Consider the following 27,759-nt stretch of genomic DNA (forward strand, 5'->3'; position numbering starts at 1 on the left):
ATAGATGAAATGTTTTTTGGAGAAAAGTAATAATATATTTAAGAATAGATTATGAGCAAAAGTATTTTTAATAATCTCATTCTTTTTCATTCAAACCAGCTTCACTGCACCAACACAGTAGTGCTGGCTCTTGCTAAGAGATCTCAGGGCAGGTAGCTTAGCTATTGCCCTGAATTTAAGAAACAAGTTTTATGAAGAGTGTTGCTGCTAAGGGCTTACACAGCAAATTTGTAAAGCATTGCTTTCTTAGTGCATTTACTTTCATTTGTACTGAGGAGGAAGACAGTTCTCTGAACTTTACTATTTTCTGTACTCTGACAATTTTAATCAGGGCATCAGATCTTCCTGATTTCTTGCTGTTCCAAATAGGAAGTTTGTGACACCTTCTGAAACTTACTAAGATAGACAAGGCTGTTCCTGGCATTGATACACAAAAGATTCACTATCAGTTTATTATGAAACCTTAATGAAGGTGTTTCCTTCAGTTTCCTTTGCTGATGATTATTTTGTTTATCTCTGCAGGTCTCTCTGTCTGTCCCCTTTCTTCCCTTCTGGAGTTTTTTAAACTTACCCTGCCTAATTTCTAGATACAGAGGTTAGCAAAGGCTATAGTGTCTTCCACAAAATTTTCAGGGCTCCTCAAGGGATTGAATTACATACTGAATTATGACTCATGGCTGCATTTTGTGCCATTATCAAAATAAAAGCACTCACTCATAACTTTCACAAATTTATTTAGCACAGAGCATCTCTGGAATCACGAGAGCTGTAGTTTTCCTACAAAGCAATTGCCTGTATATGCAATATCTTCCTTATCTTTTTCTTCTTGAAAGAAAATTAATCCTGGAAAAAGACTCTCCAATGTAAACTTCAGTACACTTCTTGAAGTTGCTTGGAAGATTTTGTATTCACTCTGCACATCTTAAATCTATGTAAAGGAAAGATAACCTAAGTTACAAATGAGGTATCCTAGGTGTAAAGTAGTGCAATAACTGTGTTAGCCTGGTGCTTTTGTATTAACATTCCTGATTTCTTGCAGGAGCTAATAGTGTGCCCTGAATGCCATCCTGGCTGGCAATTCTTCTATTTCTGAGCTAGCTGTAGGGTTTTGTGCAGATACAACTGAAGTCTTAGCCTTAAAGATTCCTTCAAACTCACAAAAAGGCAACAGATTATTATGATTTTTTATTTTAAAAAGTCATATTTTAAAATCAGGCTTTGCCTCCTACATTGAAATGTTGATACTTGTTCAATATTTAATCTTTTTTAGGTCAATAATATCAGGTAGAATGCTGAAGACAGTAATTAAAAAACAAATACATTAATTAGATTGTTGATTAAAACCTATCTCTCAGTCTTTAAACATGATGTAAACTAAGGCTCAGTTGACATTAGGGACATAGCTGAAGCATCTGAGGAAAATTTAGGCAAAGTAGCTTTGCTAGACAGTTAACAGAGAAAAGGGGCACCTTCAGAGTTTGGTTCAGCTGAACTAAGATCTGAATTGCTCTTTGCCTGTGTCTCTTCGTTGACTGTAGGAGCCTGAGATGACTAGGCTCCTAACTTAGAGGCCTCAGGTAAGTGTCAAAAATTTATAATATTTAAGAATATTGGTTTAAAAATAATACTTATGCTGCCTGTGTGCAGTATATAGCTTCCTATTGATTAGTTAGGAGAAAAATATATGAAGTGTGTTGATACAAATACGATGGTCAAAATTATAGGTATCACAAATGAAGTCTGGCAGCTCTTTGGTTGTGAAATTTGAGTATAAATTAAAAGAGTGTATCATGACTATAACCATGGCTTACATTCCTTACATCTTTTAAGAAGTGCAGCAATTTACAGCAGAGAAGTTCTACATTTTATCCTGGGTTTTCATACTGCAAGTGCAAAGTACTTACTGTAGGTGATACTCCGCTATAGGTAATTGTTACACTTTTGTTCAGGGTAGAAGTTATTTAGCATTTAATATTTTAGAGGAAATAAACAGCATTTCTCCTTTAAATGCTGGCCAGAAGACTATTTTTTCCAGTAGTATGATCAGAATATTGGTGGGTTTTTTTAATTAAATGAGTAGATAAGAACAGACAATTAATGTATGATATGCTTGAAATATACACAGCTTGAACTCCTTATTATTGGTAAATATATTTCCCTACCCCACCTGCATGGAAATTGTCTTCAAATAGTTTTTAAAACAGATATTAAATGATTTGTCAAAGTATGCCAGGTACATAATTTTTCAGTAGTGTAATTAATTATCCGCTGAAGAAATTAAGACTTTTGATACATCTTTTCTATCTCTCCACGTATATTAGCTGGCAGAAGAGATATTCTGAAAGATGTGGGATGACAGACATCATTGTGGAGGTCATTTTAAGGTTGCTGGCCTTAATTATGGCTAGTATTAATAAGTCTTGATTCAGGCCAGTGAGATAAGAGTACATCCAGCCTGCATAAAGACTGACGTTGAAGGCAGACATTTAGTTAGATTCAGGCCTGAGGCTGACAGGAACTATTCTTCTGAGGATAAATGTAGGGGTAGGTTTGGGACTGACGCTGCCTAATGACGTTCATGGAGGATGTGTCTAGAATTTGTGACTGGGCTAGATAGAGAATTTAGTAATAATGTTGTTTGGTTAGGGTCAGGTGTGGGACTGCTGAGGAAGATGTACTGAATTAGCTTTGGAGTTAAGGTGGTCCATGCCAGCAGAAGTTGTTGGTTTATGGTAGGATCTGCAAAGGGCTAGTATCAGCCAGAGACATCTTGTTACTGCTGAGACAAGAGTTTTACAGGGATCACTGAGCTTGTATTAGGAATAGGTTTAAATAGGTATTGATTGGAAAAGAGAGTTATGATCAAGTTAAGAAGGATCAATTAAGCTAAGTATCAGTAGAACCTGACTGGTTTAATTATAAAGTTGGAATTTATCTCTATTTTATAGCCAAGAAAGGGGTGGAGATGAGAGCCAGGAATCACACTGTGTCAATGAAAAAAGTATAATTGAGGTTGAATCTGAACTGCAAGACTGATGTACTCTCCAATTCTGCCAGTACCCTAGTAGTCCAAAGCAGGTGACCTGCTTTGAACAACATGCCTTCTGCCTTGCTTTAGCCTCCTGGGATCCGCTTCCAGTAAGGCAAGGACACAGTATGGCTGTTCAGCTGGAGTGGGGAACTAAGAGGTAACTAGGAACAACTAATTTATTTCTAGGTGTGAGTCTGAAAAGAAGGTAAGTAGTCTGTCTGGGTTCAACACTTGGGCTGGGATGAAAGGTAGGAGTAAGATCCTGACCAGCTAGATCTGATGTTGAAGATGCTGATGTAGAGCAGCATCTGCTCAGGTCAGCTGAACTAGGTTTAGGGCTGATAATTGGCAGGATGGTAACTGGCTTTTAAATCAGAAGTTATAGTGATTACTTGTTTAAGGCTAGCATTGGATTGTGGCTTGGAGAGATTTTGGGCAAAAAAAGGTTGGATGAACTGGAGTTCACAATAATTAAAAGTAGTTAGGATTTCAGTCTGTATCAGCAGCATTGTTTTAGATTTGATTCCAATATGATGTTTAATAAATATCTCTTAGAATATGTTTAAGAGAAAGAAAAAGCCTGCTTATGTTGGAGGAGTTGATGTTTTCAAATACTGCACTTCCCCATGTCTTAGCATTCAACCTCCTCTGTCATCATGCCGTGAACAACAGTGTTACACATTACAGTAATACATTTTGGGTTTGCTCTTGCAACTGTTCTGATCTTTAACTTCCTCTGTTTCTAGTATACTGAAGAAAAGAAGCAAGTACCTTTTTTGCCAGATCAGCAGACTCTTTTCAGGTCTGAGTTCTGAGGACTGAGCTTTTCTTTTCAAGTTACCAGAAAAGGGCTTGTGCAGAGATGAGTCAGCACCTTTAAGCAGATTGCATTTGAGTGAAGTACAGGTAAAGCAAGTATAGATTGAATCCAATTATACAGCAACTGGCTTACTATCTAGTATGTCCAGCCAAGAAACTCAGAGGCCTCAATGCCCATCAGCTGAATTAAATCTTGCAAAATTTCATCTGTGCTTCAGGCTCTGTCCTCCAAAACAGGCTCACTGTAGGCTTTTGGGAACGATCCCAAACTGTGCACGAACACTGTTTTATGTTAGTTGGTGCAGGGCAACAGTGTGGCAGTAACAGTAGTGTGGAGGATCACGTTCAAGTGCCCAGAAAAGCTTTGACCACTGTTAAATTTGACAGCCTTAGAGTCTGAAAGACTGGAAGCCTATTTTTTTCTCAGTTTTTTTTGTAAAATATATTGACATTTGCATCTTGAAGCTTTTTTTTTTTTTTTTTAAGAACTTTTTATGTAGTACAAGTTATGTGGGAGCAAATCTGAGGTCTGGTTACCTGCTTGGAAAAGCAGGTGAGAGGCTGAATATAGCTGCAAGTATGGAAAGCATGGAGAGAGCAGCTACCATACCTAAACATTTACACCACCAGTTTTAGTCCTCTTTAGAAGGAGAATAATTTGGAGATGTGACTGTGTCACTTAGTTCCAAGTGCTCATTTCACTGTGATTACCCATCACAGTGCATCTATGTTTGTACCTCATTATACAAGAAGTACTGAAAAGCAGCCAACTTTACTGCAGTGTCACTTCCTTCCATTCTCCCCATGGAGTGTAATGACCATTTATAGTACCTGAGGTTTCTTGTGAAGGCCGAGGCAAAAAAAAAACACAACACCTGGCCAAAATACTGGCCAGTAAATTGTATTCTTCTATACTGCCATTAGTTGAATGTTCTAAGTGTAGTCTGGACATCTCTGGCTTTGTCATAAACCCTAGAGGAAACTCAATTTCTAGTTTTCATTTAAATAAATTAATTTATGGAAGGTGAATATTAACATTTTTTAAAAATGTTTTTTTATTAATCTACATATAAGCATTTTCATGCATCTCTTATATCTGAAGTCTACAGAGTGTATTTTAAAGTGTACTTAAGTACAGCAGTACTTTGTACCTGACAGCCTATGGAATGATAATTTGAATGTGTTTAGGAAGCTGTTTTCAGCAGAGGACATTTCATGATTTCTTTTAAAGCACATGGTAATACTGACTCTTACTATACTGGAGTGATCAAAAAGAGTTTTTAAATTGGTTTTACTGGGAGTTATCATAAATATATATATGTGAAATTTCCTTACGTTTTGCATGGACAAATTCAGTACTTAATAATTCCGCAGAAAAATAAGTTAACATTTTTCCCATATGTTTTTGAGGTTTTCTGTGCCTGTCCATTTCACTTGCCTTTGTGAACTTTTGGTATCAAACTGCACAGAACAATATTTTACAATAAATTGTAAAATTAAAATTATTCTTATGGGAAATGAATGATAATGTTAATTTACTTAATTCTAGGTGGTCTTGTCATTATAGATGCCTAAAAACATCCCACCTGGCCTTTGGGTGCCATCCCAGAAGGGCATGGGGTTCGCTATAATTGTGCTGAGGTATCAGCCAGCCCTGTGCTGATGGTTTGAAACTCTGATGGCAATAGACACACATGCTTGGGCAACTGGATCACTCCTGAAGTGACCATTGTATTAGGGTCTTCTCTACAAAAGTGTACCACCAAGGCAGTGAGAGGTCATGATGCATGAGGTTTGTGATTGTTCAGCAGGTTGTCAGCAATCAGGAAAGTTGACATCAGCATCTTTTTTTTTTTTTGCCTTTCCCACTCTGGACCTTGACCTTTTTCTGTCCTGTTTGTCTGGTGTTCCTGTTCTTCCTTATTATTAGAGCAGGCACCCTTGGTACATATGCTGGAACCCATAGAGGAGCTTTCAGAAGAGGAAAAAGGTAATGGTTGATTCAGCAAAAAATACAGTGGCATGTGTTTCTTGGAAATAAAAAAGGAAATATTTGATACCTGTGGTGGTTTTCATTGTATTTCAGCATGCTTATGTGATTTGGGTGGGAACATTCCTTGTTTGTGTCAGTCTCCTGTTTGCTATTTATGCTTGTAAATATTACAGTTTCCTTATCCAAATTCAATGTTTTTGTGAAAATCTGGCAAACTTTTTAAAGCAGGCGTATTCCATATGTCTAAAGGCACTTGGGCTAAGCAGAGCAAAAATGTTTGATGCTGATGCTATTGCAGTGGGTGCTCACTTCTTTTTCAAACTCTGCATAAGAGGGTAAAGAGTTCAGATAAAAGAAGGAAGTTGGTGGTGGAGGTTGAACCTGCCTACTTTCACAAACACACCAAAGAGACCTTTGCAAGTAATCTAAGTTACACCTACCTCTAAGCAGCCACAGATCCAGCCAGAGTTGTGCAATTCCAAATCAAATGATGTAGCCCAGTGTTGGCAGCTGTTCTTTTGCTTCATCTGAGGAAAACTTGGACAAGGCCACATTTACAGTGACAGAACAGAAAGCATTGATTCGTCCTTCATGGTATTCTTCTCTTGAAGAAGGCTAATAGTACTTTATGTGAAACACCAAATACCTGAATAGGATAATAATCTGTACTGTGTGCAAAAATCAAAATGAGTCTTGAACCTTATAGCCAATGAGTTTAAATTTTTAAGGGATTATGCTGTTTTGAAAGCAGAATTATTATTTGAATACATCTGTGCGTCACTGAGAGGTTTCCCCAGGGAAAATCCATTGACTCTTGAACAATCTGAAATAAAGACTGCCCACATATTTGCCATTCTTTCTGCTACTTCTCTTGCTTGCCATCATCTCTCTTGATGGATTGTCTTTGATTCTTCTGCTGTGCCTAAAGGCATGGCCTGCAGTACTAAAGAGGGAAGGAAAGAATGCGGTTTGAAAAGATGGACCCAGATTTTTTTGTTTTCGGTGACAGCCATTTGTAAGGGAGAGTGTGAAAATTCTTGACTTGGTACATTATTTCATAGAAATACGTAGGAGCTGAGACAGTGATCCAGACTTAGGGTCCCTTTTCTTCAAAGTTGTTAGATCTAGCATTTAGGGTTTGTTTTTTAAGAAACCCAAGAATGAGGGAGAAAATAGATCCGTAACTAGTTGGCTCTGGCAAAGAGGATTTGGCTTAATTAGCAAGAAAGAATATTTTCGTTAATAAGGATAATGCTGGATAGTCTTGTTACACATATTACTAGGTAGCAATTAGGAATTTTAAAATTATTTTAGATCTATTTTATTGTAAGGATTAACATCTGAGAGGGATGGGATTTTCAGAAGGCTCCTTGAAGCATTCAGTTTTATAATGTCTCCTGTCTGGCTTTCTGGGAGTTTTTCATACTACATAATGCACCTTTTCCTGACTGGGGATTGTCTGATAGATCTCTGTTTCCTCACCAGCCAGCAGTTTGCCTCTTCTAGGACTCAACTTTCAAACCACTTTTCATCCCACCTCTTTAACACAGATCTATTGGTATGGTAGCTGGACTGTCGCACACTTTTCAGTACCTATACTTCTTTCCAAGATTCATCGAAGCCAATCCTGCACAGTAACCTAATATACCATTTGTGTATCTTGAGGCTTTTTGGGGTCCTCTTCCTGGTGCTTATCTTTCCCTCACAGAAAAATGAAAAGTAAATGGAACTGCCTTTTAAGCAACCATTGTTTAAAAACAGAAAAAGTCACGTTTGTTTTGAAAGAAAACATTTAAAAGTCACAATATGGGCTTATTTCTTCATTTACATCTTTGTCTGCGGGCTGGCAAATGACTCTGCTGCCTTGTAAGGCATATTTGAAAGAGACAAACTCCTGCCCAAGATGTACCTTTCAGTTCAGGGGAAGTTGGGAGTGTGGTTTACAGTACACTTTTTTGGGATGTTGTATATGCTGACCACTGCCAAACAGAAGCAGCTACCATAGTCCTGCAGATCATTGGTTCACTTGGCATAAGTGGCATTCAGTAAAATTTTGTCTTGCCAGAAACCCTTTATAGGCAGGTTCCAAATGGGTATGTTCTGCTTCTTTACTTCCCTGTATGACCTTATAATACTTAGCCTAACTTAAATGTCAAGATTCTTCAATGAAAGAATCTGTCTAGGTAATTCTTTATTTCTTGCATAAGAGTTTCTGTCATTACTGATGCTTAAAGCAAGGGAAAAAGATAGAAACTTCTTTGTCTGCCTTCAAGTATGTATGATGTCATAGACCTGCATAGAAGAAAATGTGACACTGAACTTTGTCCTTGATGGAGTTTTGGAGAAAACCTCAGACTGAGGTTTTGTCTTTACCAAGACTTTTGAAAGTGTTACTACTTTCTGAAGATCCAGTTTCAGTAGGTGTTTCTCATTAGGGAACATTAAATTGTTTAAAGCTTTTCTTCTTTGTCATATTCCTGTTTTAATTCCTGCTAGACTTCAGCTTTGATTTGAGAGAACACTTTTAGAGAACTTAGTTATCAGAGGATAGTCTTTCATTATCAGAAGTTACCAAGTACAGTTCTAGTAGTAAAGATCTTTGTTGCTAATATTCAGGCATATAACTTTACAGTGATCCTGTAGCAAGAGAAGTAAAGAATACTTGTGGTGGTATGAGGTGCTGAGATATAGATTCCAGGTGAGCTGACTTCTGTAAGTTAGCCCAAGATTTTAAAAGGAATACAATTCCATGGAGACAAAAAGTGCACATGTATGTCTATGGTATTTATCAAAAAATGCATGCTTCAGAGCAGTTCTTAATTGTCCCATGTACTGTAGGTTATTCAAGTGTCTCTTAAGTGCACTTTTCCATTCTTATTTTAGAAACTGAGAGAGTTGATCGTAAAACAAGTAGAAGTAACCAGTATTTATTAAATGCTTTGAAGACTGATCCTTCTTTAACTAAAAAATTACGAGTGTTTTTGGAGCAAGCCTTGGAGGAGAAGCTGGAATCTTTGGGAATTAAAGCAGTAAGATTATTTTGAGTTATTTGAATCTTTGTCCTGCTTTTGCTATTGTCTTTCACTCTTGTACCACAACCCTCAACCTATAAAATCCAAAGCTAAATTTCCACATGTTACAACTAAGTGTAATTCATTAACCTGAGAGGATGGCCGTCAATTACAGCTGTGAAGGATATGGCAACACCTGTAAGTAGTGTTATCAACTTTCATGATTTTTATCCAAGCTTTGTAATACTTGAAGTTCGAAAGAGTGTATATGATTCTAGGATATAAATGCCAGAAATAATAGCCCCTCTGTTTACATTTTGTTTCCTTAGGGTGTCCGTGGTATCCCAAGTGATCGCTTAAATAAAATTTTGCACGCTGTTGAATCTGCTAGAGAATGCAGACAGAAGCAGGAGCCTGACTTTCACCGAATTCGAGAGCATCTTGAACGCCAAGTCAGCTTTAGGGCTGAAGAGAAATCATTGTCTTGTAATAGACCTGTTTCCTGTCCTCAGCTTCCTTCAGAAGGTTAAAATGGGTTTTGGCTTTTTCATTCTCTTTCATTTTATAACTGCTGTTTAAGGTTTTGCTTAACAACTTTTCTATATAGCTGCTTTCATAAATTGTCATATAAATATTCTATATAATTATGACCAACTAAACAGTTTTCTTTAAAGGGTTCTTGACATTGGGTTTAAATGCAGAAATCTTAGCTCCTGCATTGGCAAGATACATGGTAACTCTGAACTGCTTTGAAGAAAAAAAAAAAAACCTTTTTTCCTTCTTTTTTTGTAAAACTATAATCTGCAGCAGAGGCATCTGTACTTTGAGAAATTAAATATGAAAGAAATCAAACGTTCTTTCTAATGATGCAATAGCTAACTTCTCTTGTAGGTAAACAGCACAATCAACCGGGAATTTTCTCATCTGCCACACCGCGAAAACAAGTAAAACGCTCTGCAACTGCTGTCCACCCACCCGAACAAAGACCAGCCATCACTGAAAATACCTCTACACCCAAGTAAGAGACGCTGTTCTCACAGTACTCATAGCTTACGTATCCATCCTGTGGGTTTGGGTTTTTTTGTCTGATGTAACGATTTCCTGCTAATATTGAAAGAACTGGGCAAAGAATTCATATTACTTCTGTATAAACTTTATGCTTACTTAGTTGACTGTCAGTCTTGAAGCAGCTTGTCTTGTTATTTTTAGATCCGTGAAGCATTTGGGAAGTGTTGCTGCCAGGAAGACATCTAGCAACACGTATGTTTTGTTCCCTTGTATTTTTGAAGAAAACATTTTTGGTGACTGAATATTCACAAATGCTATTATTAATTAAGCTAAAACTATAACCACTTTCTGGACCACGTGTTTCATATTTAAAGTACTATTTGAGTGTGTTATTATAATCCCTGAAAGATAGCCTGTTCTGCTTTTATCAGATGTTTTCTTGGTTGTGAACTAGAGAGGAACATTCAGTAAAATCAGGCAGTATCACTTCCTTCAGTTTATTTCTCCGATGCTTTTTCTGACCCTGTTAAAAGCAGTTAAAGACTGGTGTGACCTTTTTTCTTCTGTTTATTGACATTTTCTTGCTATGACCAAAATTAAGCACAGTATTTCAAATTCCACTCACCTCAGATATGTCACTCTTTTATTTCCTGCACTGAAAAAAAGACTTCCTAAATTATTTTCATCTAACACAGTCATACCAGATGTTCTGTGGTGCAGATTCCTTGACTTTTATCTTTGCTCTCCCTGCTAAACAATTTGCCTGTCTTTGTTTGCTTGGCAAGACTTGTTATCCATTGACCTGTTACTTCATAAAAGATAGTTGCGTAGATGTCACATCTATGTAACAGATCATTTTATGGTAAATTTCTGAGTTTACTTAGCAGTGTGGTTTTTGTGTTGGTTTTTTTTTTTTAATGGTTTTATGGATAGTTAAAATATATTAGAGCTCTTGTTTTTTTCACTTAAGGAAAATGCATGTTATTGGAAAGGAAGGTTAAATAAATATATATATGTGTGTATGTATACATATGTATATGTGTGTGTGTGTGTATATATATATATGTATCAATGCAGTTGCTGAAACCCAGTAAGTCCTTGGGTTTTGTTTGTTTTGTTTTGATGTTTTGTTTTGTTTTGTTTTTTGCATAGAACTCCACCATTCAGTTCAGAAGAAGAAGTAGATGAAGATGACATTAAACAGTCTTACGTATCACTAGAATTACTGCAAAAACAGTCAAAACCATCAAGCAGCAAAGTCAGTGTTCTTCAGAAGGCTTCTGGCAAAAGCAATATGGATGGGACAGAGAAAAGTGAAATTGCTGAAACTGAAACACCTGCCAAAACTTCAAAAGGTTTTTTTCCCTACTTTTGTAGATGCATGCCCTAACAGCTGTGCATGATTTTCCATTTTCTGGTAATATTTCTGTGTTAGAAAACTTAATGAAGGCAGACTAGTCTAGAATGTGTATATATTTGTACACACTTTGTTTTTGCTTATATGTTTATATTAATATAGTACTTAAAGATGTAAGTTCAAATTAGATGTGCATCATGCTGTTTTATATAAGTGCAGAAAAAGACACAATCTTTGCCACAAAGAGCTTTCTTTTACTTATTCCTACTTTGTGGAAGATTCCCAGAATGTTTACAGTAAAGCTCCTTCCTGGTGAATGGAAATTATCATATCTTTTATGAACTTTAGGAACAGTTATTCAAAAGCTGACTGAACAAGTTGGAAAGAGTCTTTCTAACCATGGAAATAAGAACAAACCAGCTGGAGGGGTTAATGTGGCAGAGGCGTTTATAAAGAAAGAAGAGGTGAAAGAACTGAAGGTATCTCTTTTAGTAGTCATTATTATTTTATTAAATATCTGAGCTACATATATATGTGTGTTACTTTTTTTCATGCTGAAACTATCTTGAAACAGTGAATTACTTCATTCTAAAATACTGTTTTGGAATTACAGCTAGATAGTTTCTCCAGGCAGGTCTGCAGTGGTATATAGAAAAGGGCTAGCAAGTGAGCTGTGGCAAGTGACTTCTTCGTCTACACTGCTTATTACCTTGTACCATGACTGTTCTGGATTGTTACAGCTAGCACAAAGTTTGGGCACAATTGCTATCATTTTTATCTCCTCTTCTGAGACCCCACCTGCGTTCGCTACTGCAGTCGGTAGTGGGGCCCCCAATGTAAGAAGGATGTGGACCTTTTGGAGAGAGTCCAGAGGAGGGCTGTGAAGATGCTGAGAGGGCTGGAGCACCTGTCCTATGGAGGCAAGATGTAGAAGTTGGAATGACGGTACCGCCCAGCACAAGCAATCCAGGAGGTTCCTCGACAACTTCCTCCTGCAAGTAACAGAGGAGCTGACAAGGAGAGGTACCATGCTTGACTTTGTGCTCACCAACAGGGAAGGGCTCATTGGAAATGTGGCGCTCCAGGGCATCCTTGGATGCAGCGATCACGAGATGGTTGAATTTGAGATCCTCAGGACAGTGAGAAGAGTGTGCAGCAAGCTCACTGCCCTGGACTTCAAGGGAGCAGACTTTGGCCTCTTCAGGAACCTGCTTAGTAAGGTTCCATGGGGTATAGCCCTAGAGGGCAGGGGAGCCCAAGACTCCTGGTTGATAATCAAGGATCACCTGCTACAAGCTCAGGAGTGTTGCATCCCAACTAGAAGGAAGTGCAGCAGGAGGGCCAGGAGACCTCCTTGGGTGGATAAGGAGCTGCTGAGGAAAATTCAAATGAAAAAAGAATCTTATAGAAAGTGGAAGCAAGGACAGGCGGCCTAGGAAGAGTACAAGGATGTTGTCTGGGAAGCTAGGGACCAGGTTAGGAAAGCTAAGGCCCAGTTAGAATTAAACTTGGCTAGGGATATTAAGGATAACAGGAAGGGATTCTACAGGTACATAGCAAATAAAAAACAGACTGGGGAGAACACAGGCCCCCTCAGGAAGCTCTTGGGTGAACTGGCTACACAGGATTGGAGAAGGCTGAGGTTCTGAATGACTTCTTTACCTTGGTCTTCACTGGCAAAGGCTCTGACCACACCACCCAAGTCTTGGAAGGCAGATGCAAGGACTGTGAGAATGAAGGCCTTGGGTCCACTGTAGGAGAGGAACTGGTTCGAGACCATCTTAAAAATCTGAATGTGCACAAGTCCATGGGTCCTGATGAAATCCATCCGCGAGTCCTGAAGGAGCTGGCAAATGAAGTTGCTAAGCCGCTGGCCATTGTATTTGAAAAATCATGGCACTCAGGTGAAGTTCCTAATGACTGGAAAAAGGGAAATATAACCCCCATTTTCAGGAAGGGGAAAATGGATGACCCAAGGAATTACAGACCAGTCAGTCTCTGTGCCTGGCAAAATCTTGGAGCATGCTAAGGCACGTAAAAATCAACAAGGTGCTTGGTGACAGCCAGCATGGCTTCACTAAGGGGGAATCCTGCCTGACCAATTTGGTGGCCCTCTATGATGGGGCTACAGAACTGATGGACAGTGGTAGAGCAGCTGATGTCATCTACTTGGATTTGTGTAAAGCGTTCGACACTGTCCCACACGACATCCTTGTTTCTAAATTGGAGAGACATCAATTTGATGGATGGACCACTTGGTGGATAAAGAACTGGCTGGATGGCCGCACACAAAGAGTTGTGGTCAATGGCTCAATGTCCAGCTTGAGACCAGTAACGAGTGGTGTCCCTCAGGGATCGGTGTTGGGACCGGTCTTGTTTAACATCTTTGTCGCTGACATGGACAGTGGGATTGAGTGCACCCTCAGCAAGTTTGCCGATGACACCAAGCTGTGTGGTTCGGTTGATACGCTGGAGGGAAGGAATGCCATCCAGAGGGACCTTGACACGCTTGAGAGGTGGGCTGATGCCAACCTCATGAAGTTTAACCATGCCAAGTGCAAGGTCCTACACCTGGGTCAGAGCAATCCCAGGCACAGCTACAGGCTGGGCAGAGAAGAGATTCAGAGCAGCCCTGCAGAGAAGGACTTGGGGGTGCTGGTCGATGAGAAAATGAACATGAGCCGGCTTCAGTGTGCGCTCACAGCCCAGAAAGCCAACCGTATTCTGGGCTGCATCAAAAGGAGTGTGACCAGCTTGTTGAAGGAGGTGATCCTGCCCCTTTACTCTGCTCTCGTGAGACCTCACTTGGAGTATTGTGTGCAGTTCTGGTGTCCTCAACATAAAAAGTACATGGAACTGTTGGAACAAGTCCAGAGGAGGGCCACGAGGATGATCAAGGGACTGGAGCACCTCCCATATGAAGATTGGCTGAGAAAGTTGGGGCTGTTGAGCCTGGAGAAGAGAAGGCTGCGTGGAGCCATCATAGCAGCCTTCCAGTATCTGAAGGGGGGCTATAGGGATGCTGGGGAGGGACTCTTCATTAGGGCCTATAGTGATAGATAGAACAAGGGGTAATGGGTTCAAACTTAAACAGGGGAAGTTTAGATTGGATACAAAGAGGAAGTTCTTTCCTGTTAGGGTGTTGAGGCACTGGAATAGGTTGCCCAGGGAAGCTGTGAATGCTCCATCCCTGGCTGTGTTCAAGTCCAGGTTGGACGAGGCCTTGGGTGACATGGTTTAGTGCACGGTGTCCCTGCCCATGGCAGGGGAGTTGGAACTTGATGATCTTAAGGTCCTTTCCAACCCTAACTATTCTATGATTCTGTTCTAAGTTGGGTTTGTTCAGCCTGGAGAAGGCTTCAGGGAGACCCTCCAGCAGCCTTCCAGTACCTAAAGAGGGCTAAAAGAAATTTGGAGAGGGATTTTTTTACAAGGGATATGACAAGGGATAATGGCTTTAAACTGAAAGAAGGTAGATTTAGATAAGATTTTATGAAGTTCTTCACTATGCAGGTGGTGAGACACCAGCAAAGGTTGCCCAGAGAAGCTGTGACTGCCCCGTCCCTGGTAGCGTTCAAGGCCAGGTTGGACGGGGCTCTGAGCAACCTGGTCTAGTGGAAGGTGTCACTGCCTGTGGCTTGGGGGGGTGGGAACTAGGTGATCTTTAAGGCCGCTTCCAACCCAATGCATTCTGTGATTCATGTTCTAGAAACAAAGAGACCCCTTCTTTACTTGCTTTCCTATTATCTTGTTTTCATGGAGGAAAAAATTTACTTATCTAATAATTTAAAGTATTTTTGTTTCTAGAGCTTCATCTTATATCGAAGTTTTAAATGAGGGCGGGAAATTCCATTTTTGAGTATGGCATGTGTTCACAATACTGACACAACTTACTCTTTACCCCTCAGGCTCCTAGGGTCCCAGTCTTCCCCTCAGTTTATAGTTTTATAATTGGTAAACTACTATGGTACACATTGATCTTTGCCTGAACGATTTTTAAAAGGAAAAAAAATTACTCCAATCCAGAAGTCAACAGCAGATAATGCTTTTTATTCGACTTCTAGTAGTTGTTATTAGATTGAAATAGACAGCCAGACACTAGTTCTAGCATTCAAGAAAATATTTTCTTCACTAAATAAACAAATAATAGTTACTGAGAATCCCGTTATCCATTATAAAACTGATACTTTAGGGCTTCCTGGCTGCCAGTTGAATATGAAAATTATCACTCCTCCCAGAAACAGTGACACTTCTATTTCAGTTTCCAGAAAGGGGCGATTGTCTCAATCAACTTTGGATGTAATTGTAGGGCAATCACATTTAGCCTTTGTGCTTTTGGTTTTTAGTTGGTGACACCTAATCTGTCTATTGACTGTGTGGGAGCTACAGATTCCACCAGAGTCAAAATTACCAACTCAGACATGTCTATTTTCAGTGTAATTTTATGTAGAAATGTAACTTTCAGATTCTCTGCAATGTCAGATAATACAAGACTGTAAAATGTTCATAGTTAAATTTATGGGATGTTAGATTTTGTAAAGATCTATAGACAGTGAGCCACTATGTTAAAGTTTCACATGCAAAGAACTGTAGCAAAATAAGCCTTAAAATCTGTGGTTTAAAGTGGTTACAGTTTTCACTGATAACCTTTCTTACCACATCCCTCAAGCCCCTGGACCTCAAGGCAGGGACTGGGGGCATGAAGTCTTGGAGAAGATCGGGTTTGAGACCACCAGAGGAACCTGAACCTCCATGGTACTGAAGAAGATGCTGCCCAGGGTTTTAAATTGGCTGATGCAGTTGCCAAGCCACTCTCCATATTTGAAAAGTCATGGCATTCAGGTGAAGCCCCTGACTGGAAAAAAGGGAAACAGCAAACCCATTTTTAAAAGGAGTAAAAAGGATCACTGTGGGAACTACCAGCCGCTCAGCCTCACCTCTGTGCCTTATAAGATGATGGAACAGATACATTGAAACACACAGAAGACTGGAAGGTGATTGGAGATGGCTGACATGCCTTCACCAAGAGCAAATTGTGCCTGGCTAATCTGGTGACCTTCTGTGGTGGAGTGACTGCATCAGTGGATAAGGGAAGGGCTATGGATGTCATCTTCTGAACTCTGGAAGGCAGTCCCCCCCAGCATTGCTACCTCTAAATTGGAGACATCGGGTTTGATGGGGGGACTGTTAGATGGCTAAGGAATTGGCTCCGTAGCCGTGTCCAAGGAGTTACACTCGGCGGCTCAATGTCCCAAGTAGAATCCAGTAATGAAGGTGTCCCTCAAGGTTGTTCTGTACTGGGTCCAGTACTGTTCAGTATCTAATGACATAATGGGACTGAGTGCCCCCTCAGCAAGTTTGCAGATGACACCAAGCTGAGTGGTGCAGTTGATGCACTGGAGGGAAGGAATATCATCCACAGAGGCCTTGACAGGCTTGAGAAGTGGACCAGTGTGAAACTCATGAGCTTCAGTAACGTCAGATGCAAGGTCTTGCAGCTGCGTCGGGGCAATCCCCAACATCACCACAGACATGGGAATGAATGTATTGAGAACAGCCCTATAGAGAGAACTTGGGGATATTGGATGAAAGATTGGACGTGAGCTGGCAGCGTGCACTCACAGCACAGAGGGTCATCTGGATTGCATCAACAGGAGTGTGGCCAGCAGGCTGAGGGAGGTGATTCTCCCCCTCTACTCCACTGTCATTGAGACCCCTACCTGGAGTATTGCTTCTAGCTCTGGGGCCTGTGGACGTGGACCTGTTGGCGTGAGTCCAGATCATATATTCAGGTCCATATGTGTATGTTTAAGTACAGATGTATAGTTCAAGTTAATTCTTCAAATTTTAGGAGGGATATTCAAAGGTGCCCAAAGACATAAGCACAAATTGCCACTGGAATGATGGTTTCTCCAAAAATCCAGAGGGGTTTTATTAGGTTAAATACTAATAGCTGAAATACAGCTGCTAATGGTCATTCTCAAAACCTACAGTACCATAAACCTTTATAAGGCAACCCATTGTGGTATGTTTTATAAAGGTCATGTTTCACAGAAGTTACTTCAGAAGCATTTTAGAGAAAATGAATTTTGTACTTACCTGAAGAGGTATGACCTGAGTTCACCTGTACCAGATGTTGTGGTTAATGGTATTTCTTTTAGGGTAAGTCCTGGACTTAGTAAACCTGCTTAGCACTTTGCATTGCTGCTGTGTATTTACACTATTGGTGATTTCTGTTTGAAGTTGACCTTTCTTCTCTGTATTTTATACTTTAAAAATCAGTTGAGACTTAGTGAATATTTGATGAAACTTCCTCCAGCATTTCTTAGTCTATGTGACTTTGACTTTCTCATTACCACACCCTCTAAACGCAGATAGTTTAAAACAGCGAAATGTTGAATCGTGGTATGTTAATAATATAGCACACTGATCAGATCTGTCAGGTTTTGAAAAAGTTTGCATTGTTAAAATAGAGTTATGTTGCAAGGTAGAGCGCTAGTGCAGTCTCTTCCCTTCTTTCGAGACATATGACACATTCATATTTGTTGATTTTTCTCTACTATGTACATACCTCACATTGTTTTGTAATAGCATCTGAATCTTTCTGCTGTGCAATAGAAGCACTTTCTGCATCTTACTGTAATACTGAGAGGCTCCAGTGAAACAAGGTTTTAGTTTTGTGGGGAAACATCTTTCACTTTCCCCAGTTAGGCTCTCTAATAATGGCATGATTCCATTGAACCATATCTGATTGACAAGCAGGGAAATGCTGTAGTCTTCTTTCAAAAGCTGAATGAAGATACATAGTTTTCAGGCAGATGAGGTAAGGCAGACCTCAGGCTTACTGCCCTCAGTTTCTTCTGTTTGACTTGACTCTCATTTTGTGAACTCACTATGCAAATCCTCCACTTCAATGAAAATATGCTTGTACATGCTGACGGTGAGTGTTAAGAGGAATACATATTGTAACTTCAAGCACATGTGGGTTTTTAAACTTTCATTATTTAATTTTCTCTTTAAATCAGTTTTAAATTGAAAAGGCTTTCATTGCAATGTGAGATTTTTCTAATGTGAATACAGAATGCTTCAATAGCAAACTGAACTGCCAGCTTGCATGAAAACATATCATGTCTTTTGGGTTTTAAAATTATGGTAATAGATGTCATAAAGGGCATGTGCCAGTGCGTTTTTCTGTAGCAGTTTCACATTGTTGAGTATATGGAAGATCCCAGCACAACTTGAATAGACAGAGGAAATACCCATGTTTTTTCTTCTCTCTGTTAGTTCACTGAAGTTGATGATGATGATTGGGATATATCATCAGTAGAAGATGACATTTTATTGCTGAAAGACAATAGAGGTCAGAAAGCATTGACAGTTCAGAAAAATGAGTCAAATGCTACTTCTACAGTACATGCATGGGCTGTTCCGAAGACAAATGTGCCAAAGGAGGAAGGTAACACATTTGTACTTCTACATTATAAGCTTTAAGCAACTGACACACCTAAAGAACAACTCGAGTATAGTGTATTACACTTTGTAATTCAATATATGGTATTTTGTAAGAAAGGAACATGTAAGAACAACTTTGTGCTTGGTTATATGTCATGTAAATATCATGTGTGATATTTATGATACATACTTGTATGTAAATAACACACCACAAATACACAGAGGTGCCAAGAAACTTAAGTTTGAGATTTAAAAAAAGTATAGTACTATCAGGTTTTGACCTCATCTTAAAAATCAAGTATCCTGAGGCTTTTTTAATCCCTTCCCAAATTTAAGAGAGGAGGGAAACATTCTTACTTAGTCTTGATAATAATAATACTAAAATTTCATGTTTGTTCAAGCTATCTAAGTGACCTACCAAGCTGAGATAAATATTTGAACTACTGGTAAAGCAATAGCCTCAATCTTCCATAGAACTTACATAGTAGTTTCTAGTGTTAACATTTCAATATATGTAAAGGTTAAAGCTGTGTCAGTTATGTAAAGATACTTCAGATTATTTTTAAAGGCAAAGTAACGTTGACACTGACTGTACTGTGCATTGTACTCTGTGACAGAAACTGCCTTCATGTTATCAGCACTTGTAATTTCCTCATTGGTTGAAATTCCGGACTTCCTGAAGTCCACAGGTGTTTGTTCACATGGCTTGTCATTTTATCTCATAGATAAATACAAAGTAAAAATACCCCCAAAATAGTGTTAATAATGGTTAATATTGTTTTGTTATTCTAACAGGCCTTCATGAAGCTGATAACACAAGCACATTAAAAAGCAGCTTAGTCACTGTAACAGATTGGAGTGATTCTTCAGATACATAATAGCTGTGTTCCTGATGGGAGGCACTACTTTTGGATTCAGTTGGCATTGAAAATACAGCTGAAAACTTCAAGTGCTTCCTATTCATTTCTCATATTGATCACAAAACGAGGAGTACTGTTTGCAGAACTCTGTTGTCTTCAGTCCTGAATTTGAAACAAGAATACTCATCTACATGTTACTGGCCATGTCTGTTCGGAAATTGAGAGTTAATTCTTCTTTCTTGTGAATTCAATGGTGAAAGTCTCTTTCATGTCACTGAGGTGAATATTTTGCCTCTAATGTTTACATTAAAGATTGAAACTGGTCTTGCAGGAAAGCAAGTTAGCCGGTGAACAGAATTTACTGCAGAGTATTGCTTTACAAAAATTTTAAACACATATTTTCTTGTATTTTATCATAAACTTTATATAAAATGGTGAAAATTTTAAATACAGTAATTCCATTTATTAAAATGTTAAGTTTTTACCATGGTTTACAATAAACACCAAATGGAAAGGAAAAAAAAAAGGCCTCAGCTCTAAAACTGATTATTATTGAAAGCCCCATATTGTGGGAATATTTTATTTTTTATTATTTATCAATTAGAATTGGTTCGTAGTTTACATAAAAGCACAAACATTAGAAAAAAACCCCACACCAAAACACAAAGCTAAGGTGAGGAAAGCACTGACCTGCCAGTGCGGAAGTATTTTCTTAGTTCTGTTTTGTTCATGTTGGCTGCCTTCTTAAAAAACACAATAGTGTTTTGACTTTAATAAAATACAAAATAAAATAAGAGGAACGATTGGCTTTGTAGTTCTGATGCATTTTAGATGGTGTCAGGTAGAAAACCTTTTCTGTCGTACTGTGCCATTAATAAGTAGGGCTATTAATTTTTTATATTTATACCTTTGTTCCAAAATAACTAATGCATTGAAACTCCAAGGGTCCCTCAGTTCAAACCTCAAGGCAGACCTGAGTTTGTATGTGATTTTAAGGTCTCAGTCTACAACGCATTTTGTGGTTTATCCGTAACCTCCGATCTCATTTACTGACTCATTGTGCAAGTATTCCCTCAAAAACCATCACATGCTGGTGGACAGGTAAAAAATAAAGTACTAGCTGATTTTTTTAAGTGTTGTAACTAATTCAGTGCTGTTAAGCGTTGCCTGCTTTTATTTGGTCACTTTGAGGAATGTCAGTGGTGGAGCAGGTGGTATTGCCCAGGGTTTTGCTTTCCTAACCCAGTGGCTTGGAGCCACTCTGGAGCAAAAGATGTCCATCCTGCCCAGCCTGAGGAAACAAAACCAACCCCCCCTGGAAGTGATTTGTCACCAGCAGGGGTGAGTGCTGGGGCAGGGAGGAGCTCACTGCCACAAAGCAGGTGCGGAATGTAGGAACCGTCTTGGAACCTTGGCTTCCCCACCACAAAATTCCCTGTGGGCTGCAGTTTCACTCAGCCTCTGCTTGCCCCACCACACACATGAAAGCTTATGATCACGCATGCTTCTTCTCATGCATACATTCTTCTTAGGCCATGCAAAACCCTCTGCAGTGACTATTTTCATAACAGCTGGCCCTGACTTTTCTTAATGCCTGCTCTTGCCTCCCCAAATCCCATACTTATTTTCACTCAGTCGCTTCCTACTCCTATGGCACCACATTGATCAAGCTGCACATTCTCCCACCCCTGTAGCATGATAAGGAGATAAGAGCCTCCTAATTTCCACTGACTCTGGTCAGCTGGACTGCTATCCCAATGTCACTGCTAATCAATGGTGAGATACTTTATGTGTTAACCTGCAGAGAGTGTGGTTGGTTTGTCCAGTACTGAACCCAGTTCAGAAACGGATGCAGTCAAAATGATGCATGTGATGCCACTCCCATAAACAACTGACAAGCCAAATTGGTAAATACGTCATTTATTTTTATGAAGAATGCAACATCAGCTCATGATTTCCAGGTATAAACTCTACAATACCAACATCCATCGTAAAATACAATAAAATTTACATCAATATGTAAAAAGCTGCAAGTTAATGTTTTAAAAAGTCATTGTCTTGGTGGTAAGTACATTGGAGTAAAGGGTGGGGGAAATCACTCTGAATGAAACATACAAACTCATCTTTAAAACGCTCAGAATCTTCCCACAGTACACTTAAACATAAGCATTCTTGTCAAAGTGCTTTGGTGTGGTTTTGTCTGGGATGGTGTTCTGGACCTTTGTCCGAGCAGACATCACAGATGTGGCTCCGTTATATGCGTATCCCCTCCTGAAATGAAAAGAGAATCAACCATTCACAGCTTATCCCACAGACAGAACACATCTCTGCAGCCAAGTGTTACAGTAACATAAAACTAGATGAAGAAGAATGTACTTCCAACAATGATAAATCTCAAAGGAGTGTGAAGGGGGACACCTTTCCCTGTGTAGTCTCATCCTGGTTTGACATTCTGCCTCCAGCATCTCTCTTTGCAACTCACTTTTCTATAAACGCATATCCGTTGTTCACAGCTAAGTAAATTAGGGTCCAATCATGAAATATTTGAGCTGTGGCAGATCCTATGAAGTAGTTAGTCCCTGCAGCTGTGCCTCATTATCACCCTCTTCTGCTGATGGAGGTCCTGCTGCCACCACTGCTGTCCTTCACTTCTCTCCCTTTTGATCTGATGATTTGGATTAAAGAAACTTGTCTGTTCACACCTATGAAGTGACCTGACCACTTTTCCTACATCACTGAATGCATTTTTTCTCAGCTGCAGTAAATTCATGAGGTATATATAACACAAATACTTGTTTCAATAGCTTTCCTTAATTACATTAATGATGGACAGAGCATTGTCCTTAAATCCCATTATTTTTCTACATCCACACCATCTTTTTCTGACCCGCACTACAAGGTGTTTTGGAAAAGTAATCAGACCGTGTACATATAGTGGATACAAATGTGCTAGTATTGCTTTCTTTGGATAAGGACAAGTCATGTTTTACCTTGGAGAATTGCTGTTTTCAACTATTGAGCAGCAGAATATACTGCCACCAATTATGCAGAGTGAAGCTCCAGCCCATCCAATGAACAAAGCTGCTCCTAATTCATACCTGCAGGAAGTTAATAAATGGGTTTAACAACACAGAGCATGGATTTACAGGGGTTGGTGTTTTTCAGCATAAAAGAACTAAATTTTATTTGTTCCTGAATAGCTTTCCATTGACACACATTATTCATTGCAAAATCAGCAGCTCCGCCACTCACCCACATTCTGTTCATTATTCCCCTCTTACTTGGGTAGCAAACTCTGTCCCTGTGGTACATTTGGGTGATGCTTCTCTCCAGGGTGCCTGGCTTTCCCACATCTCCTCCTGGATTGTTTGGCTGTGGCATCGTGTGATTCTTCAGTGCTTTTAAAGCACACAGCTCCTGTCACCTTGGAGCATTTCAGGTTTGTTCCTGATGGCTCCCAAATTGACTGGGGCTTTGCTGAGCCTGTGACTAGAGCTGCTGCTGCCAACAGCTCTCCTTAACTCTTCCCTCTGGCTTGCAAGATCTCTCCCCCTCCCTATCCACACTCAGCCTGCTTAAAACACAAGTGTTTCGTACATATATGGAATACACATATGCAACATATATACACACATGTGATATATGCACATACACATATAGATGTAGCTGATATATGCATATACAGATACATACAGACATGCACACATATGCAGGTGTACATCTGTGCACACATGCACATGTGCACACGCACATGCCAGCATCTTTCTGCTTATCTAGTCCCTGTGGCTGAGTTCTGTCTCCTTTCTGAGCCGCTGGGCTCAGCTCCACGTCACCAACAGGCATGCCCTCTGCTGCCAGGGCAGCCACAAAGCGTTTGCAGCCAGAAACAGCTCACTTTGAGATTGAGAGAGATGGTGGTGCTTTAGGAGCATTATCACACAAGGGTGAGTCCAAGCTTCTAAAGTAACAGTAGAAAACGAAGGAAAAGAAGGGTGTGGGGAAGAGACTCTTTCCTTATCTTTGCTCAGCACCTACAGCCTGATCTCTGGAGCTTCAAGACAAGCAGCAAACCATGGCTGTCACTTGTCTGGTCCATTCCCAACCTCTTTGCCTGATTTACAGCTCTTTAAAACACTTTCAGGATGACCTGCATTAGAGCACAGGCCCAGCAGTCTCTTTCTTACTCCTCACTGTTAGGACAGATTGTGTGTCTCTTGCTCCTTCTTCTCTGCTCCAGTTCCTCCTTGAGGAAACCTTTATCTCTTCCTGACTCCTGGCATCTTGCACTGAAAACACAGGCCCCTATCCCTGATTCATCCACAGTTACTGGTCAGGTGCCTGTGCTGTTCAGGCCTTTGTTAGTAAGTCTGTTTATTTAGTGTAAGCTCTGGTGAGGTAGCCAAATGAAACCCTCTGCTTGACAGCCTCCCTGTACAACTGAACGACTGCTCACAGTGCAGCTGCACGCTTTTCAGCTAGTTCTGAACACTTCCATGCGAAGAGACCCTAATATCACATAAGCCAAAACACGTAACTGAAAGCACCTATGAGCTGTTGTACTAAACTTGTGCCTTTACAAAGGTGACACTGCAGCAACACTCAGAAATTGCCCGTGAGCACAGACACCCAGAAAATGATCTAGCAAATTCTGTAACAGGTTACAGGAGGGTGAACACCGGCTGGAGAAGAAACAGATCACTTTTCCATGTTTCTGAGAGTGTAAACAAAGGTTAAGCACAGACTTAAAAAAAAAACAAAAAGGCACACAGGATAAAAAGCCACACTTAGGATACCAATCCTGGATTCTATGAACATCCAGGTTCAAGTCATTGCTGACTCAGGACTTGCTGCCAACAAGAGATGGAGACACTGGAGCTCAGAGGTAGGACACTGGATGACGGCTTGCTCGTGACTCTTCATGGCCCTGCTAATGCTCTAACCTGTAGGCTTCTTCATTTTCTGTCCCTATCGTCTAACCAGAGTTTTTATTTATCACCCCTTGCTAAAAAAAAAGGACCAGATTTCTCCAAACATTTTCAATACCCAGTGTGGGTGGGACTTAGGCACCCAACCCCCAGATTAAACCACAGCTCAGTTGCCTTTCACCCTAGGAAACTCTGCCCCCAGCTTCTTCTGACTTGGTAATCGGACAAACGTGCACAGCTTTTATTCTAACTATGCTCACCTTTCCAGCCATGGTTTTCACAAGACTTGATCAGATTTCTGTCTGCTCAAGGACTGGGGGTTCTCTGATTGGAAACAGGTAGCTACATCAGAGCTCCTCACCTAGGATCCCGTTATAGTCAACACGCAAGAAATAAATACACACAAAGTTCACTCTAGAACACCCCAAGGCACCTATTTTAACAAGCTGTAAATGCAGATCAAAGTGACCAACACCTATGTGAGGTAAGCCTCAGGCTAGGGACCCCTCAAACCCCACAGGTACTGCCAGAGCACCCCTAAAGTACATGGACCAGGGTTAGACTCCCCACAAAAGTCAGTGCAGACCACTGCAGAGCTGGAGAACATGTCTGGACCAAGATTCAGTAAGGCTGTTGCTGTAACAACTTGCTTGCCAAGACCATTTGCCTAGAAACTGTGAAACACACGATCATTTCCACATTTCATCTAACAACATTGAACAGTTGGCCCAAGGTTAACATAGGGGAGGCTGAGGAGACAAATTGCCATCTCCCCTCCTGAAGCTCTTCAGTGGTACAGAAAAGAAATCAAGATTACATTGGGTTTAATTGGGTAGAGAAGGGTTATCTGACTGTTGCCTAAGTGTTGGGAAAGGTGGTGTGGTGTCCTGCCTTTGTTCTTAAGATTGTTTCTACTTTTTCAGCAATGTTTGTTACTATATATATATAGTTGTTACTTTATATATATAACTATTGTTATAACATGGATAAACAGGTTGCATATACAAACCCGTCTCAGGTGATTGCCACACGGCTAGATCAGTGGGTTGCAGAGGTGGCCTAATTGGTCTTTCTTCCACATCTTTAAACAGATGAACAACTTTCGGCTGAGAAAGTTGGGGCTATTGAGCCTGGAGAAGAGAAGGCTGCGTGGAGACCTCATAGCAGCCTTCCAGTATCTGAAGGGGGCCTATAGGGATGCTGGGGATGAACTCTTCATTAGGGACTGTAGTGATAGGACAAGGGGTAATGGGTTAAAACTTAAACAGGGGAAGTTTAGATTGGATATAAGGAGGAAATTCTTTCCTGTTAGGGTGGTGAGGCACTGGAATAGGTTGTCCAGGGAGGTTGTGAATGCTCCATCCCTGGCAGTGTTCAAGGCCAGGTTGGACGAGGCCTTGGGCGACATGGTTTAGTGTGAGGTGTCCCTGCCCATGGCAGGGGGGTTGGAACTTGATGATCTTAAGGTCCTTTCCAACCCTAACTATTCTATGATTCTATGATTCTAACTTTCTGATTTACCCTGGTGCTTATAAGGAAGACTTAAAATTTTCAAGTGTGTATCAATCTGAGTACGTGTTGTGGTTCAGGAAGAAAATAACTCTATCCCAGCTGAAATCAGGACTTTATGGTTCCCTGGACTTCACCCAATCCATCTTTTCAGCATTTAAGAAGCCAACCCTAACCTCCCATCAAAATCCAGTATGTAAAAAAACCCCTATCATATTGAAAAACCCCAACTGAATCAGCACAGCTACCTGAGGGAAATGCACACTTTGAATGTCTGATTCTTATCCTTGCAATAAGAAAAATTTTATTGGAAAGCAAAAAATAGATTTAAATGCAATAGATTTAAATGTGGAGAGAGGGCCTGTGTGAACTGTGCACAATCCATTCCAAGACAAGCAAGATGAAGGGAAATGATTCTCCATAAAAGAGAATGGGAAGTTAGTCAGATAATTTGGATGAACTAAACCCATTTATTAGTAAGAATGATCCTGATTACGGAGTTCAAACTGTGGCAAGGGACAAAAAGGAAAAAGTTTATGAGAGGAGGGGGGTTTTAACTGGAAGTAGTAGAGTGACAAAATAGTTTCCTAAGGGAAACTGTAGGAGCAATGTGAACAATACAGCAAGAGATGCATAGGTTTTCCCTACTAGAGGTGTCTGAAGAAAAACTAAATCCACTTTGGCTGCAAGGACCAAGGTATCCCGTGCTGCAAAGCCAGCACGAGATACCTTGGCACAGGATGCCTCCAAGTGTGTTATTATGTATGGTCAAGCAATTCCCTTGAACCTATCTTAAATTGGCAATGCAAATGATTGCATCAGGATACAAAATCCAGCCTAAGATTTCTTTCTAAGTAAAGTGGGGTTTAGGCTGTCCTTTTGGTGCCTGTCACTCCTCAGTTAGGTACATAATTCAAACCAGAAGTCTACTGGGGAACAGCTATAGGCAGGTGTCCGATTCCTGCTGCACCCATATGGAGGCAGGGTGGCTATTCCAAATGCAGAAGGCTGGAGGGAAATTCTGACAGCTGAGATGATGCTAAACATCTTGTGTCACTTTGTTTATCCACTAACAGTATCTCAAGCCTGTCTTTAACACTGCCAGGATAACTTCAGGAGGGAAATGTGCAGTAAAAGGTGAAAGGCTGAAACCCTCTCAGTGAAGAGCCAATGCCAAATCTCTACAATATACCAGTGAAGCATATTAAATGCTTCCACAATGCATATCAGAGTTCACAGATGGCAGTGAAATGCATTACTCCAACATATTTTACACTGATTGAGAGAGGAAGGTGCTGAATACCACCATTAGCTTCACTTGACACAAGGCCATTGCATGAGCTCCATACACCATGAAGAACTCAAATTACAGCTTGTGGCTTTCCTCTCTGCCTTTATCTTTGCAGTCATGATTACAAGTGCCCACAGCTGAGCTATGCTGGTTGTCCAGGGAAAAAAGGAATTTCTGCAGAGGGTGTTTTGCCACCTTTATTTAGATGCTTGAACTGCAAGGGATTTCCCATTCCCTCGTAGTAAAAATGTACTGCCGGGTCTGCTTGCTCTTCTGCAGCAAGAGTGTAGGAATACAGTGTAGGAAAGGGACTTCTGGCAACAACCATGGCATTTTTCACTAGGAACAGTAAGCCTGATGAATAATTAACTTTGGGCTATATAGACAGGATCCATTTTCTTCACGGCACCTCACAACCTTGTTTCTTTTGGAGGCCTTTTGATCCTGTCCTTACTGTACCAAACAACCTGAAACTATAGCAGAATTATGGAGGAAACTAATAT

The 27,759-nt window shown here is 40.2% G+C and overlaps 2 protein-coding genes across 3 annotated transcripts in view; one reads left to right on the top strand and one right to left on the bottom strand.

Moving 5' to 3' along the window:
- The window catches only part of DZIP1 (DAZ interacting zinc finger protein 1), a 41,301-nt gene extending 21,686 nt beyond the window's left edge, over positions 1 to 19,615 (top strand). The window contains exons 12-20 of the mRNA XM_061361112.1: positions 5,781 to 5,840; positions 8,727 to 8,872; positions 9,184 to 9,379; positions 9,746 to 9,872; positions 10,064 to 10,114; positions 11,015 to 11,217; positions 11,568 to 11,698; positions 18,504 to 18,675; positions 19,467 to 19,615. Of these exons, the coding sequence (XP_061217096.1) occupies positions 5,781 to 5,840; positions 8,727 to 8,872; positions 9,184 to 9,379; positions 9,746 to 9,872; positions 10,064 to 10,114; positions 11,015 to 11,217; positions 11,568 to 11,698; positions 18,504 to 18,675; positions 19,467 to 19,549 (1,169 nt within the window). The 3' untranslated portion in view covers positions 19,550 to 19,615. The remainder of the gene's footprint in view (positions 1 to 5,780; positions 5,841 to 8,726; positions 8,873 to 9,183; positions 9,380 to 9,745; positions 9,873 to 10,063; positions 10,115 to 11,014; positions 11,218 to 11,567; positions 11,699 to 18,503; positions 18,676 to 19,466) is intronic.
- A 1,820-nt stretch (positions 19,616 to 21,435) lies between these two features.
- Positions 21,436 to 27,759, bottom strand: part of CLDN10 (claudin 10) — a 56,318-nt gene continuing 49,994 nt past the window's right edge. For both annotated transcript variants that reach the window (XM_061361110.1, XM_061361109.1), the window contains exons 4-5: positions 22,522 to 22,629; positions 21,436 to 21,802 (exon numbers count right to left, since the gene is read on the bottom strand). In XM_061361110.1, the coding sequence (XP_061217094.1) occupies positions 21,688 to 21,802; positions 22,522 to 22,629 (223 nt within the window). In that variant the 3' untranslated portion in view covers positions 21,436 to 21,687. The remainder of the gene's footprint in view (positions 21,803 to 22,521; positions 22,630 to 27,759) is intronic.

The sequence above is a fragment of the Neopsephotus bourkii genome, unplaced genomic scaffold (assembly GCF_033783945.1).
Source record: "Neopsephotus bourkii isolate Nb327-2 ecotype Australia unplaced genomic scaffold, CSIRO-AGI_Nbou_v1 NB_1052, whole genome shotgun sequence".
Lineage (NCBI taxonomy): Eukaryota > Metazoa > Chordata > Aves > Psittaciformes > Psittacidae > Neopsephotus > Neopsephotus bourkii.